The following is a 17,117-nucleotide window of genomic DNA, read 5'->3' as shown; positions in this document are numbered from 1 at the left end:
TCAGCTTCTGTTATGCAGACTTAAATATACAAACTGATGCTTTCACAGCATGACTTGCACATTTGGAAAATAAAACTAACCAACAAACTTGCACCTTTTTTTCCTAATATTTATTGTCAATAAATACATGCTATTGGGGCTATCTTTGTTTCTGTTCCCTTCCTAGAGCAGCAAAACTTTCCCACCAGACTGCTCCTGCAGGAATCCTCCCCTTACAAGTTTCACAACAGCCACACAACTTGTCAACTCCTTTGGCCATCATTCTGGCAGTGACAAAATACCCAGTGTGATACATCAGCCTCTGCTTTACTGCCCTTCTCATCAGTTTGTCAGAAATTTGAAGACCTTAAAAGAAATGTTACACTGAAATTTGTAGGAGCAGGTGGTCTTCAATTTCCAGTGCCATATGGCACATTTTTCTACTGAAAAAGGCCCTGCAAGGTCTTGAACTACCAAGTTTTAAAACACCGCTATTACTTTGCATTTTAGACATATTTGAAGACATCCTGAAAGATTTCAAGCAATACATTTTCTGTTCTAAAAACCTACAAAAATGTCTTAAAAATTCCATTTCCATTATAGCTTTTCTTCCAGCTCAAAAAAAAAAGAAAGACAAACCCAAACACATGAAAGATTCAATATGGGACAATGTATTATTTTAACTTGTTAACATTCTTTTCAGAAATTACACATGTATGCACTACTTATAAGAAAGTTGTACCATATTCATGCTGATAAAAATCCTTACATCGAAGTGATAAAGTATCATGCTCTTGAGTAAACAGTAGATAAGCATGTAGCTCAAATCTAGATTTATATCAGTAATTAGATATATCCACACAGAATTTATTGGTGAGCTACTTCAATCAGGACAACTGTAGTACCTTCTTTTTGCTGCAGTAAATCTGCCATTTCTTCTCTGGAGGGAGTGCAAACATAGCCTCTCTGTTCTTGTCTGTGAGATCCAGTTCATCCTGGAGATTGTGAAAAAGCAAGAGGAAAAAAACAGTCAGCACTTGCATTGTAACTTGTAATAGGTACAGAAGAATGTGGATCAGCTATGTTGACTAGCCCTCAATCAAAGGGCAGAGGACTTAGCGGCTCCCAAAGACTCCAAAGATTATTGGTTTCATAATTTTTACCTTGCTACTGTGGGTTCCTCCTGTCAAAGCAGAAGCTATGAAGAGAGGCAGCCTAAATAACTCCAGTGTCAAACTTCCATTACTAACGTCCAGGATGGGAAAGAGCACATGAAAGGCATGAAGTGAAAAACCCAAAGCACTGGTTTATGTGACACATTCACTCCTCAGGACGCCTAGAGAAAATTCAATACATCTTTTTCCTGGCCTGCAGTACCAGCTTGGTCTTCCATAGAAGATCAGTGAAATAACTGTATCTTTTAAGAAGAGGTCACAAGATACTTGCCTAGTGGCAGTAATGTCAACAGCAACCTACAGGTTGGACAAGGAAATGCTTCTCCAGATGTTTGGTTTCTGAACCGCAGTCCCCAGCAAAAGACAACCAGTGTTCCAGACAGAGAATATACATCCACTCAGTGTCACATCAGATTGAAGAGACCAGCAGATTCTCTCTGCTAAGAAAAGCAAGTTCAGTGGAACACACTCTTTTAGAGCCTAAGCCAACCTTGCGTTTGTAAAATGATGGATAATGCTGTGATCTGGAACTGACTCCCAGATTCCCCACTTCCATTTCTTTTCTGGAAAGGGTGGATAACAATAGACTGTCTTCCTGCTGAATGTGTCTCTAAAAACATCAAAGCAAAGACTGCTACTTGCTCTGTGTTTATTCAGCACTAGCCAGAACAGTCCCCTAGCTGTCAGTTTCAGGTGCTAATGGGAATTAAGCAAATAAAAGTTATCTTCCTAGCAAGCAGCCGGCTTGAGTAGGGACAAAGAGGCCTAAATGAGAGTTTCAGCAATAAAAGACAAGCTTCCAATAGTGTTTCAATGAGTTAATTTTGGCAAGGTTTTCTTTCTCCTATATATTTGAAAGTGTTTGGAGAAGGAAGTGTCCAGGGATCCCATATCAAGATGACATTGCAGCATTATGAATACTGCACATGCAGATTCTGGCACCCACACTAAACTATCCCAAGCAGAGACAATACCTCTTTAACTCAGCCCAGCAATGGCTCATTTGGAAAGCATTCAGAGCTGGGAAACTTGTGAAAACAATGAGCTAAATTGCACACTGAGCCTGGTAGCGGCTGCTGACAGATTTAAAAGCCCATTGAGATTTTAGCTGCAAAAAGGTACAAAAGAAATGCAAACAGTAACAAGGTGAGATCAGTGCCAGCAGCCCGAGGTAGAAGCAGCTTGAGGAGGTTTTTCTAAATAAGAAAAAGTTTAAAGGCAAAAAAAAAAAAAAAAACACAAAATTTTAGATGTGCAAAAAGAGTGCAAATCATGTGGAAATGTTTAGGGTGAGTTTCCAAACAAGTGGGCAGCCAAGTGAGACAAAGAGTTTTATCCTTGCTACACACAATTAGATAGCTCAGGCCAGGATCACATTCTTGGGGGAAGAGTGAGATGACATGTAAGGTCTTAAGACAAGTGAAATGAAGCTGTTGGAGGTCAAGCATGTGGGAGGGAAAGGAGGGGCAGACAGGGCATCAGAAATGCCAGGTTTGGAAGAACCATCAAAGAGGCCAGAATAGACATCTGATATAAGCTGCCTGGGCTCAGCTAAACACTTAGAAAAATTCTGATCGCTTTATTGATCTGCTTAATAATCTTAGCATTATTTGGGGGGTTTTGTTTGTTGGTTGTGGGGTTTTTTTCTTTCTTTTTTTTTTTTGTTTTTAACACAGAGCAGCTAACTGGGTTTTTTAGTCCCTTCTGCTCTCTCTGGACTCGCGGCAGATCAGAGAAGCAGCAAAAGCTCTTCCTAGAAGCTGTGCACAAAACCAAATAATGATCTCAACCAACATAGATCAAGACAACCATTTAATCAGCTGAACATGCCTATTGACTAAAAACAACCAAAGGGCAGGATGCTGACACTTCATAGCTTCTAGACACTGCCCTGGACACTGGCACCATCAGGGACACACAAAGGGACTCTGCTTTTAATGGGACAATAAGAATCTGCAATTTCCAGTCATATAATTTTGCATGCTGATAGCATGACAATCTTTTCAGAACAGAAGCCTGGAAAGGTAGCTTGAAAGGATGGAAGATACAGTGAGAACAAAGTGCATCCACACCCCACTTGATTGTGGCTCAGGAGGGTAGATTAAGCCAGAACGTTAGAGTGATTACCATATTAGCTCAGGTAATGTAGTAACAAGGAAATTGCTCAGGGTTCCAGGCATAATCAGGTCCAGATGATCACCCAAGACACACCACAACACACCTGACTGGAAAATGGCACATTTCCTGTTGAAACAGCTAGTGTTTGTTAGGAGGCAAACCTAACCCCAGGTTCTAACCCCCAGGTCAAATGGGCAGGTAGCAAGTATGAATATTCAACAGGGAGAGACACCTTCTCCAATATGCAAAGCAGCAGTCAAGTTTTTCAATATCTTTTCCTGAAGTTAGTCTTCATTAGGTGTTCTCTGAGAGGAAGAAAGGAGTAGTAGGAAGTGAAGGAGCCTGCATAACTCCTCTACCTATAACATTAATCAAGTCCTACCATATAAAGAATCAAGAAATCCCTGCAAGATACAAGAGATGTGAACCCTTCTTCTGGAACCCTCCAAATCATATTACCTCTCCCATCCCTTCTCTATAGAAGAACAGAAGACCACTGTGACTGCACAAGAACCCCCTGGATCTAGCTAAGAAAGATGATCGTGGAAGAGGCAGCCCATTTTCCTATTCTGACTCGGGATACCAACAGATGGCACATAAGGAAACTTGCTTCCCTGGAGGTAAACAGGAGGAAAAACAGAAAGAATAAATCTTGGAAGGGTAATATGGTCCATGAATAGGTCATTCTGACCCAGTGACAGAGGTAGATGTGTCACTGCATAGAAATTCAGACCCTAGAGTTAGCTCGGCGACAGTAAACAGCTATTGAAGGAAAAAGGAATTGCAAAGGTTGGCAGGAAAGGGGAGCTACAAATTCTGAATGCAGTCATTACAACTGGAGTTGGAGCCAGGCTAAGGAACGCGACATGATCAAATGCCCAGGGAGCAAATGTAAACGGCGAGGATAAAAGGTCAGTCAGAACAAAGCAGGGAGAACACCCTCCTTCATCACCTGTGCCAGTTTCCCAGCAGAAACGTAGTAACTCCTTTTCTGTGCCTTGGACGGGTGGCTTAGATCCAGCAATTCATGCCAGCATGACCCTGCACAATGGAGCTCAGCCTTCTGGCTCTTAAAATACTTGAAATTGTTCTTGTGAAACACTGATTAAAAAGATATTTGCCAGGCTGCCCTGAGGGAGATGTAAAGTACCTCCAGTTAGTATTCCTTACCTTTCTCTCCTTTGTCTATTTCCTATTTTATTTACTGAGAGGGATACATTCAGTTAATTTCAGTTAAATTCAGTTAAACATTCAGCTAAACATTCAGTTAAATTCAGGCATTCTTTTTAACTTACACAGATTGAATTTCAATGATAAAACATTTAAAATGTGCTGGAGCTGGATTTGAGGTTCAAGTATTTCCAAGTCCAGTTCTTAGGCCAAAAGGGAAGATGGCCTTAATTCAAAATGGCTACAATCCAAGGAAATAGACAAAGAAAGAGAACAAGAGGGAGGAATGGGTAGGAAACATAAAACTAAGATTCTGTGGGATTTAAAACCACATTATGTCCCTTGTCTTTGAGAACATTCATCAAAGTGTAAAACCTAGATATGATGCAGCTCAATAATGATATCACTCAGAGCCCCAGAAGAGCTGAACAGACAAGTACTTCCCCACCTAGACTGGACAGAACTTTTCCTAGTGAGATGAAATGAAATAAACATAGAGAAAAATTAGTACTTGGGGAATGCAGAAGAGTGAATCACTTGGAGAGAGAACCACTAAAGGAGAACATTTAATGCCTACCAACATGCTTGCTTCCCTAAAGGAGAACCTTTAAATCCTGCCAGCATCTTTGTACTGAAATGTATATTGCATCTCCACCATTCAGGTGGGACAGAACCACATGGTAGCTGCTCGTTCATGAGTCTACTTGGCCTTGCAAGAAGACTTATACAGTCCATAGGAATTTTGGAATTTAAATGAGGAAAACTTTAAACTGTTTGAAAGACAAGCTTAGTAAAACACTCACAGACACAATGAGACTTCCCATTCCCAACATAATAATACTGAAGTCACGGTAGACATAGGATGGAAACCTTAACACTCAGTGCACAGAGAGCATGAAGGCTTCCAGGCTCCAGCACCTCTTGGCTTCAAGTCAGAATGTTGGAGAACAAGAGCCCCAAACTTGCTTCTCCAGAGACATTTGGACACTCACAGGATATTTCCTTAGTTCTAGTTTCTCATTCTACTTGTCCCAGTTCCACTGGCGCTGGACTGCTGGACTTCCTGGTCACCAGGGAGCTTCCCCCTGACTTAAGGTCAGACAGCTGCTTCATTTTTGTCAAAGGCAAAATACAACAACCCAAAACGACCAGCCAACAAACCTTCAGAGGCTGTTGGAAATGGTTTGGGGGATTTAATGAACCTGCGTAGCATTTCCAGCGTGATGAAGCACAGAATTCTGTCACGTTTTGTTTACTGCAGGCAATAACTTGATTAATAGGGGCATAACAGATCCTGCCAGGAGGAAAAGGAGATTTTGCTGATTTTCTTATGTTTAGTTGGATACCTGCATTGTTTCATCAATTTCTTATAATTTCAGCTACAGGTAGTTGAGTTTTGTCCACAGGTCATGGTCTCTCATACTCATAGTGCTCTTGAAATCACATCCTTTCCGTAAGTACCCATCCCAGACCTATGTTTCATACTTAACAGCATTTTTTTGACTGAAAGAAGTTAATGACTTCTAAAAGCATATTCTCATTTCCTAAATGTTTAATTCTGCTTAGAAATTCATTTGGGCAATTATTAAAGAATTATTAAAGAATGAAATCCTTTTACCATCCCCAGAGGGCTTTGGCATTAAATCAATCATTATTTGACACCACAGACTGTAACACTAAGCAATATATTTGCAAGTAGGTTTCATCACTTCTGCTATTCAGAGATGCCCATTTTGACTTTCTGATTACAGGTTTATTGCACTTTTTGGCTCTTTAGCAGCAGATGGGTAATCAAGCAAAATGACAGCCAGGTCTCAGAATTGCTAATGGGAATCAAATATTTAGAGTGCACAAACTGGCAAAGCTCCCTAGGAAGGTTAAACTTCACTCTCCCGTGTTAAAATCAGAATGAAAACTTAAGAACATCCAGAACAGATTAGACTGTCAGCTACCTGACCTGTGACCAGCACCAAAAGCTTCAGAGGGCTGTGGAAAAGCCCTGCAAGTACAAAGCCATAGAGCAAACTCTGTACATGGTTAAACGCTTCCCAGATCCCTGCCTTAAAATTTTAGGTTCCAAGTGTGCATTCACTTTTACATTATGACCTTGCACTGTACGAATTTTAGTTAAATGCACTGTTCTTATCTTGCTTCCTGATCACACCCCCATTCCTTCTTTTGTCTTTTCTCTTCCACACACCTACCTTTTCTTCTCCCCCAATCTTTTTCTCATCCCCCTTGACCCTTTTCTCCTGTCATGCACAAATGCACCCTCCCTCATCCACCTCATCAATCATTCTCTCTCAGTCTCCTAATAGCATCAACCCCACCCAAGTTACAAATGAAGTATAATACACTGTTGCCACTACAATAAATTTCCTGTACAGAATAATACCTCATGCTTCAGGATCCCCAACGTCATGTATATACACGTCTGCCACTATGTCCCCAAAAAGGCTATATTTCAGCTCCACTGATGCTCCCAATTGGCACAGCACAGCTGATGGCCTTATGCCCTGGATGAATTTACTTCAATCTTCTACAAAGTAAACAGTGATTATGACACACCATGGGATCCCATCCAGCATCCACTGGCAGACCCCAGAAAAGGTTCATGTTCATGAGCAGTCACCTTGAGGGAGTAGTTGATGGTGGATTAATCAATGCTGAAGTACGACTCAAACTGACATGAGATAAATGGCACTGACATGTCTGGGACTGTAGAGGAAGGGGAAGCAGTGGAAGTAGATCAGGGAGAAGGTTGTCAGCAGCACACTACAAACTTTTGCAATAGAAAATCCAATCCAGCATAACTATTGCAAGCTTTAACAAGCAACCTGAGTAGGACCACACTGCTAACACATGACTTATATCGCCTGAAAGCTACACTTTTACATTAACAACGGTCCCAGGAACTGGTACTTTTCAGTTCACACTACCTATGCCAGGTTCTGTTGGCAAATAACAAACAGGTCAGTCTAGTGGATCACATTCAAGCTGTGCCTCTGCCCACCGGGGAGCAAGGCTGGGGAGGAGTGGGGACTTTCTCATCAGAGGTCCAGAGGCAACTGTCCAAAACGCTGCTTCAGAGAAAACTGCAGTGAGTGAATATAATAATAAAAAAAATAAAATAAAAACATCCTCAGCTTTCATTCTCTTTGCAAACGGCTAATGAATCCTTCAAGTAGAATAGATAAATCTTTCCCTATTTATTCACTGTGTCCACCTCCAGGGGACAGTATAGGATTGTCCCCCTGCAGTCTTCCTTCCAATGCTTTGATCAATCCAGCTCACCAGGCTGACATGCAAGAGGCAGCCTGCTGGAAGAATGCACATTTCCAATACTGAGGAGGTCGATAAGGCGTTCTGAAAGACTGCTTGTCTGAACTGTCCGTGAATGAGGGTCATCGGACTGCAGAAATGCCTACTCTCATGTACAACCTGGAGCAATGAGCAGTGCAAAAAAAATATCATTCAGCAAAGCTCCCTAAAAAAGAGAAACATTTCACAGGCTTTGCCTAATGTGCAACTGCAAACACTGGAGTGTGATTGAGACCGATATTTAGAGAAGAGAAACAGAGCTTCCATTTTTAGATAGCAACCAGTGCCCATTCCTACCTTCTCAAGGCTTTGCCTGGCCACAAGTGCATGGCTGTTCCCACAGCAGAGACTGATGGCAGATGCTCTTTCAACAGGCAACATCACTACCACCCATACAGCTAGCACAGCTCCAGATGCTGCACATGGGTTAAAAGTCCCAGGTCCACCAATAACACGTGAAGAAAAACAGACCCCAAAACAAACTTTCCCTTTCCCTCAAACTCTTCCATCTCATCCTAACTCCTGGAATTAAAAGCAGCTGTTGTAAAGCATACAGAAACAACACACCATACGAGGCTGTGGAGTAAGACTCTGACCAGCTTCCCAATTGATAATAATTAGGTGGATCACTGCAAAACATCACTGGGTTTCCATGCATTTGCAGACACATGATGTATGTATGTGAAGATACGTATGCCACTCACACCTTACATACACCACAACTACAAACATAAGACATATGACATAATATCTGCCCATACCTACAACATTTTATCATTACATTTGTGCATGATGAAACCACTGTGTGCACTTGAGTTGCTCACACAGCCTGCTGACATAGGAAATAATGTTTACATTTCAGCTGCTGACATAGATGTGACTGTAAAGCAGACAAACAAAAGTCTGTAATTTCCTTCATACACTTCTTCCTTCTTGCTTTTCAAGCAAGTTGCAGGTTTAAAACTCCTTCAGTAGTAGGGGCCAAAATAACTTGATTCTCAGTCATCACAGTACAAGACAGAAAGCACCTGATGTTTATGAAGTGGAAGATGTATTTCTCTACTACTATCCTGCCAACACAGAAGCTACCCATTCTTAAGGTTCAGCAGCAGAATAAGACTCTCATCCATCTCATAGTACATTTTGGTGGAAAAAAATTATCTCACAGAAAGTCAGCTAAACAACTCCCCTCTCATTCCTCACCACCACCACCAATATTATAGCGCTTCCTTTTTCCTAATTGCTTCTTTGCTTCCTGGAGAACTGCTAAACCCTGTCTCTCCCATTCCTCAAAGCTTTTTGACTTGACAGCATACAAGTACCTATGACTAGCAAGGCCTGTTGTGGGCAGTCCCCTTTCACAGGCCACTAGAAATGGCACCTACTGTTTGTTTTATTGCCCTCCACAGGCAAACTATGTGCATTGGACAACAATCTGCTGAGCCAAATAGAAAGAGGAAGAACGAGGAAAACCAGTACCTGTTTATGAAACAATACATATAGACGTTTAGAGAGAGGTCATAGCTTAGATATGCATTTTCATGTGCAGGGCTACAATATGGGTAGAGCAAGAGGGATATGGATGGGCATATGGGGACAATAACGCAAGCACTTGCTTTTCTGTTAAGGTGGCATGCATGCAGTGAATTGGAATGAGCCCAGTGAGAGGGATAGGGATGAAAACTGAATAGTCAGGCTTATGTCTAATCTAAACCCCAGCTGCTGCAATTTAAGCCTATTATTTCTGTCCCCCTCAACCACAGACATGGTGAGCAGATTTCATCCTTCCTCTTGATAACAGTTTTCAAGTCTATTAAAGGCTGTTGTAATGTCCCCTTCTCAGTCATCTTTCTTGAGGCTAAACAAGCCCAGCTCTTTCAGTCTTCCTTAGAGGTCATGTCCTCTGGACCCCTCATTCCTCCTCTAATTGACTTCTGGGCTCTTCCCAGTCAAAGTACATCTATCTTGAAGTGCACTGTTCAAAAGTGGGGACAGTGTTCTAGCTGAGACCTCATCAATGCTGTGTACAAAGATGACTTCATGCTTCTATACTGCATTCCTGGTTACGTATTCCATTAAGACAATGACTTTTTATTTTATTTTTAACAAAAAGACCAAACCCTGCATGACTTCTGTTCACTCATGATCTACTATAATCCTGAGTTTCCTCTCTGAAGAAGTGTACCCACCTGGCTGCTTCCCATCCTGAATTACCAGACTTACAGTAAAATTGTACGTTTTATTGTCCCCATTGAATCCCATCCTTTCTCACAGAATTTCACCATCTTCTTTTAAGCTTGTCTTTTAACATATCCCCAGTGTTTACAGCCTAGTGATGCACTCTCTAGAGAGGCATTCTGATCACCAGGGTCTTGTATCTGGGGTGTCATGGACAGACTACCAAGGTTTGCACAGTCCACTGTGACAGGTGGCAAGCCCTCTAGGACAAGCACCACATTTACCTCCACATTCTGATTATACATCAAATATCTCTCAAACAGAGCTTCTAGTATCAGCATATATACCACTAAATAACAATAAAGACTGCTGTTTCAGCACAGTGCCCATTCCCCACCCCTCATTTCCTTTCTTTCTCCTCTCCTCATTTCCTCCTCCCTTTCAGGGAACCCTTGCCAGGGTTTGTTTTTCATGCCAAGGTCCTTTAGATGAGACCCTGCATGGGAAGGTAGGTGTGGGAATGGTTATGAGGAAACTGCCATCTAAACTGCTACCTTTCCGGCTTCCCCACCTTTCCCTCCCTACAAAGTCTCCTCTGTTCTGTTTTAATGTTAATGAGTTCAAAAGAGGTTCCTAGGCTCGAGCAATTCACAGTTTGGACTGCCAAAGCACACAGGCACACACCTCTCTGATCCCTTCCTGCCCAAACACAGTCCTGCTGGCTCAACCCTCCAAATGTGCTCTGGGAATTGCTGCTGCGGCCCCATGCCAAAGGCTGGCTGAATTTCCAGGGGCGTTGGTGCCACCTACTCCTCTCCTCCCAGCTTTACCCTCTTGTGTGCATCTTATTTGCCATATGCCCCTATGGAGGAAAACAAGGGTAAGTCAGAGCTTGGCTGACCTTTAAATCTCTGATAAAATATTACACAAAAGGGCAGGAGGAACTGAGAGGTTAGTTAAGAACTTAATGGGAAAAACTAACTTCTTAGTGAGCTTTGGTTGTGCAGCTCACACACACAACTTACATGCAAGCTAAACTCAAAGGAACTCAGATAAATCACCATCAATTTCTGGCATGAATTCAGGTTTACACAGATAGAAGTGAAACCAGAAGCCTTTTGTTCCTCTCTTGCTCTCTGAATTATTTATCCCAATTTAGTAGTGGAAACCAGAGATCAGAATGTTCCTAATTCCATTAAACTGAGTGGACTTGCTCTGGATTTACACCAGTGCAAAAATATTAATCAAATTGCCTGCTTTAAATTGTAACAGAGACTAAACCTCTCTGCTAGACAACCTATAACACAGGCTTGTTCTATAGTCTACAACACAGATATCAGACACAGACTATGTCTGAAATAGACCATCACAGAATGGGCTGAGCAGTCTATCAGTCCCCTTTTTACTAATTGTGAACTTCAATAAATGGAGATGAGCTGCATTTACTACAAATCAGTCTGGACCAGTTAGAAGAACACCCCCATATAAGTCTTCTGTTATCTCCTCTGGGATGAGATGGAAGGCAATTCCACGATGCTTTTCACACATATAAACGAAGTACTTCCATAGCCAAGCATGGAATTGAAGGCATGATAGTGTTTGGTTATTTACTCATACCCAGTCCTGTCACATTGTTCAAGTATTCTGATAATCAGAAGAGTATTCTGTTCAAGTATTCTGATAATCAGAACTGCACTGTCATCACTGGGTTTAAGAAAATACCAGCCAAGATGTTTTTCTCCAAGTATTTCTAAGAAGGAGATTAACAGAAACTTTCACAAAATACAGCAAAAGGAAAAAGAGAAGGATGAGCATTTGCCTTGCAGAATGAACTCATCTCCTAACAAGAAGTTATAATTACATTTACTGTCTGGTTAAGCAATCATAATCCAAAAGCTCTCTCACATCATTAATGTAGAAGCCAACAACTTTACACTGACAAACTCATCCAGTTGTTGCTCTCTACACAAGATGTAATGCTGAAACACAGCCACTAAAGCAAACCCAATGGATTTTCCATGACTCGAGGATCTCCCTGGACACCTTCCAAACTGGGAAACTGCAATCTGCTTTCCCCTTGTAATTTCCTTTGGAGAAGTTATTCTTCAAACCTCCACCTAGTAAACCATTGCATAACACTGTCGTGCACAGGAGGCAGTGGTAGAGATCTGCTCCCAAGATCTTCAAATACAGTACGTTTTGCCACTGGAAGACTCCTGTACTGCCTATAACATGCACATGCTGATCTTTTGGGCACATTTTCAATGTAGTTATAATTCTATACTATAACTGGTTAAGAAGCACTACTCTTTCTCTGTTTCATACCATGGAAACACGCTCACAAACACATGAAATGAGTTGCATAAACTTGCAGAGGTAGCTAGGAAAAAGACACAATGTTCTTGAAATGTTTTTCCCCCAGCAAGCTTTCTGACTTTTTCACTTACAGAAAATGAGGTATTTAGCATTAAAAGCTCTGGCTCAGTGGTGTTCCAGTGCCAGGTGGAAGGCATCTGTGCTTCCTCTGAACAAAACATGCCAAAGAGCAGCTGTGGAGAGGGCCCAGTGTGATGAGTGACAGAAAAAGCACCTTGTGACACTGGCCTTCCATGTGCTGCTCCCAATGGTGCTGAAGGGATGAGCAAAAGGACTACTTCTGTATTTAGTGAAACCAAAAGCTGCTCCTTACCCAGTGTGGAGGAAGGTGCAAGGAAGCTGCTGATCTGAAAACTTTGTACCCTAAAAAGGTGCTACTGTATCCACCCAGCCTCACCTATGAAACCTTTTGCTCCCCAGTTTGGTGTCTTACAGACCAGGGCAAATGACAAAAGGAGGACATTTCTCTCCAACAATGGAAAAGCCTTCCTAAAGGACCTTTACAGGTCCCCTGAATGATAACCTTGAACACTGAGGACACAATCTGCCTACAGAAAGACGAAGAGGCATGACATAATTATAAACCCTTTCCCCCAATTCTCCTTCAGGCTATATGATATATTGTCTGAGCGGTGATTACATCTGAAATAAATTGCTGCTAGATAAGAAAGTACAGAAACTAATTTGAATCAACACATTAAACACGTGATCCTTCATGACTGTTACCTACTTTTCCATTCAATTACTTTATTTTGTTAATAGTTGCTCCCAAGCACCGTTTACACTGTACCTCCATAGGGGTAACTCTTATCTTGCAAAACACTTGCATCCCATCATCTTTCACAACTTTTCCTCCTCTGGAAAATTTCACTGCTTTCCCAGCTTCAGGTGGTTACTTTTACATTGCTATTTTGTTATAAATTTTATAAGGTATTCATCATCACAGGCACCTGGCTTCCCTTTCTTGCTCAAATCAGGCTAAATGATAAATCATACCTCCTACAACATTTCAGATGTGGTTATTCTTCTGTGAGATGTAGAAGAAGCAGACATCTGACATTCAACCTCCTTCCATCACCACGCAAGCTCTTTCTCTCCAAAAGCACAGCCAGAAGATCATCTTGGCCTACCATTCATCTCATGTCACTCTCATCTTTGCAACCTGTCTTTGCTCTCCCTTCAGCACCATAGCTACTTCATTTGTTGTGTTATTTTCTTCAATGCTTTGGAAAACTCTATCCTTCCTTATCAGAATCTCCTGTTGAATTATGATCTGTCCACCATGCTCTTTGCATGATGTAGTATTTTCCTCTGCCATTTCTCCCAGATGCATCTTAAGGTGGCACCTTCTCATCCCAAATTATCTTTCTGACCTTATTCATAACAGTGTCCTGCCTCTCCTTAGCAGACCAAATCTAGATTCGAACATCCTCTCTAAAGGGTGAGGAACAAGGACTTAATAGATTTGTATGTCGCCTACACAGCTCTGAACAATGTAAAACACTAATAAAGAGAAGTAAAGAAAGAACAGAAACTGCAGAAGGGCAAGAATCATAGTCAGAGAAGTGGAGCAGTAGGACATCCCTGTACTGCTGCTGCTGGCTCTATTTCTACTGGAAATTGCAGAGGCTGCTGCTCTAAATCAGCAGGCATCAACGTGACAGGAACTATAAAAGAACACTGGTTCAATTCTAGGAGGAAGGTAGGAAATTGTCTACTCTGTATCCATGCAAGTAGAGCTGGAAATGCCCTGGAAAGCTGAAATAAAAGTAAATTAATTTGATCCTTCCAGCTAGCATGTATAACTCCTACTATCAATATAATCTTAGTGTTTTATCCCTTCAGCAGCCTTGAGACTTAATCCAGAAAGTTCCTGACTCTTTGTTATAGACATAATGGAACACAAAAAACATTCAAACATTAATGATGTCCTAAGGAAAATGACACAGTAGAGCTTTATGTTATGTTTTTTATTTCTTCTTTTTAAGTAATGCTGCTTAACAACTGCAGCTATGCTAAAACAAGATAGTGATGTCAAATCAGCTGATAAGGTATTAGAAACGTGGACAAAAGTTTTTTGAATAGTAAGCCATCCATGGCTTAAGGAATAGGATATTATGACAGCACCCAAGCATTCAGGAGGGGGAAGACACTAGATTAACATTTTAGCACATCCATTCTTCAGTGGCAGGATCTGTTCTTTTCCCTCTTTTTGCATCTCAAGCTACATATCTGTTGTGCTTCCAAAATCCAGTGCTCTCTTAAGGAACATTAGGATTTCCCTGTTAAAAACATGTAGTCCAGTAAGTCTTTCTTGGATGTTTCATGTCTACTGTTAAGTAAATCATACTCAGAACACACTCAAACATTCCCTCCAGATATTTCAACCATGACCACAACTTTCCCCACCTTTCATAAAGGTGACCAGTATTGTCTGCTTGGGATAGTCAGAAGCCAACAATCACCACAGACACAGAAAATATCACATAGGCCAAAATTTCAGGCAATTTAGAAGGATACAACTCCGCTACTGTCTCCAATAGAACTGAACTGTTTTATATTAGATAACTATCAGTCCATAAGTCTTGTAGTAAAGCAACAAGATCTACAAAACTGTGTATCCTTGCACAGAAGCCTTATAACTACAGGTACTTTGGTAACACCCCCAGCTTCTTCCCATCCAAAATCTGGCACGTAAGGCTGGGTCTGGATTTACATTTGTTTACACAACCCTATTGATTTTCAGACACAGAATGTGAGACCTGGCTCCCATTTCATGCTCTTCTCATGGCATCTGGGTCTCACACATTTGCAGCATAGTGACTGCTGCTTCTTACACAGCTGGTCAGGGAGCTGCCAACCAGCTGCACCTACTGGAAGGGAGCCTAGAGAATGAAAGCGATTGTGCTGCACTCGGTGCCACAAGCCTGTCCCTATCTCAGGACTCCATATGCAGGTAAGTGCCTGAAGGGGGAAGCTGTCTCTACCACAAAGCCTGAAAAGTAATACCTCTTCCGTACTTGAACTTGAATTCAACTATAGAAAGCTGCAAGTAGCAATGCATGCATTCAAATCGGGGACTTGTATTCATGTATAGTATACGGGACACATGTAAAACTGACACAACATTATGAAAAATTCTCTTTGAAGAGCAAGAAGAAAAAGAAAAAAGGTATCCCAGATATGGACAATTAAAAACAAAAAAGGTATCCTAGGTATATACAATCTTGGACTGAAGAACTGTGCTGGACATACGTGAACATCTGTGCATAACTAGGCAGACTACAATACCACAAAGAGCTTTTGCCTCCCAAGCCTCAGTCTCCTAATTGCTTCAGAAAACTTAAACCACCCAGTACTTTTGCTATTATTATAATGGAAGACAAGTGCATCTAAGCGCATGAAAAAAATGTTAATCTTGCAACTATAAACTAACCCAAGAGAAAGGGAAGTTTTTGTGGCCTGGCCCCCATCAGTGAGGAAAGCAATCTGCTGCCTCAAAGCTTTGCTTTTTTATTCCTTCAGAGTCAATGTCTTCTACTCAGATGGAGATGCCAAGCCTTCTTCCTGGATATGAGCTTCTGGTCATGAAAAAAAAACCAGCCTAGTCTCATCATCAGTATTTTCTTACAGCCTCCACTGAGGCATTCTCATTAAGTGCAAGAAAGGAAGAAATAATTGGGGTGGGGAGTCTCCACTGAGCCAAGACCAGCAAAGCCTACTTAGCTTGCTGGAGTCAGAGCTCATCATAGGCAAAGAAAAATGAAGAACCTCTCCAGATCTTGATTGCATATGGCATTACACAACTTTTCTAACTGATTAGGTACAATCACTCGTTACAGAAAAGTACACTGGGGATGGGCACAGAGAATAAAAGTTCTTATGGGCAAAACAGCACAGAGGCACTCTTAAATTATAGTTGCAGAGAAATTTGCATTGATCAAGAACTCAAAGCCACGGGCCTGTCAGAGGTGTAATCTGAAACTATGATTTACACGCAGGGCAAGTGACACAGAAAGTAAATCCCTGTATTCAAAAGAATCCAGCAAGAGGATACAATGACTCAAAAGACAGGTAATTTGAAGTTGAAATACTCAAATCTTGGTAACATGTCTGAATTTAAATGTGAGTAAATACTGTTATCAAAATGTTTGGGGTTTGTAGTGAGGACCTAAAATGCATGTCTTTCTAAGCCACAAACTTTCAGCGAGAAAGTAAGGACTAAACAAGCTTCAGACATGGAGGATAATTTCTGGGAAGGTGTTGCTCAACTCTGGGAACCAAGAAACAGATCAGGCAGCTCTGCATATCTGCTCCCTAGAAGCATTCCGAGGGAGCTGGTTGAGAAATAGAGAACTTTATTCTCCAGGCCCGCCAACAAACAAACACACCTGTTGCCTTCTTATGCATACATACACTGACATATATTGTCCATGTTCACATGAAAGCCCACAACAGAGGCATTTCTTGTACTTTACATCATGAATACTCTTTCAGGTTGCAGAGCCAAAGAGGGGCCTCATGAACACTACCACAGCTATGACTTGGCAAGCTTGAGTGGGACAGGTGATATATGGGAGTAGTTATTCAATGTGGTGAAACCTAGTTTTCATCTAAGGTTTATGTTGTATCCATTACATTAAATGGCCCGCATGGGAGAGCTAAGCATGAAGGAAACTTGCTACTTCCAAGTCAGCTGTTTGCAATGGGAAAAGGTACTACAGTTATTTAGGTTTGGATCTCATCTCCCTTGAGAGTGTATTATCTGGCATGTGCCAAATTGATACCTTGCTCAGAAAT

At 41.4% G+C, this 17,117-nt stretch overlaps 1 protein-coding gene across 2 annotated transcripts in view; it reads right to left on the bottom strand.

Moving 5' to 3' along the window:
- The window catches only part of DAAM2 (dishevelled associated activator of morphogenesis 2), a 171,597-nt gene that overhangs the window by 96,673 nt on the left and 57,807 nt on the right, over nt 1-17,117 (bottom strand). For both annotated transcript variants that reach the window (XM_062619065.1, XM_062619066.1), the window contains exon 3: nt 885-974. In XM_062619065.1, coding sequence (XP_062475049.1) covers nt 885-974 — 90 coding nt within the window. The remainder of the gene's footprint in view (nt 1-884; nt 975-17,117) is intronic.

This window comes from Pezoporus occidentalis, unplaced genomic scaffold (genome assembly GCF_034315485.1).
Source record: "Pezoporus occidentalis ecotype Australia unplaced genomic scaffold, CSIRO_AGI_Poc_V1 ctg209, whole genome shotgun sequence".
Lineage (NCBI taxonomy): Eukaryota > Metazoa > Chordata > Aves > Psittaciformes > Psittacidae > Pezoporus > Pezoporus occidentalis.
The sequence above is the reverse complement of the archived record's forward strand: the minus strand, read 5'-3'. Positions and strand labels throughout refer to the sequence as shown.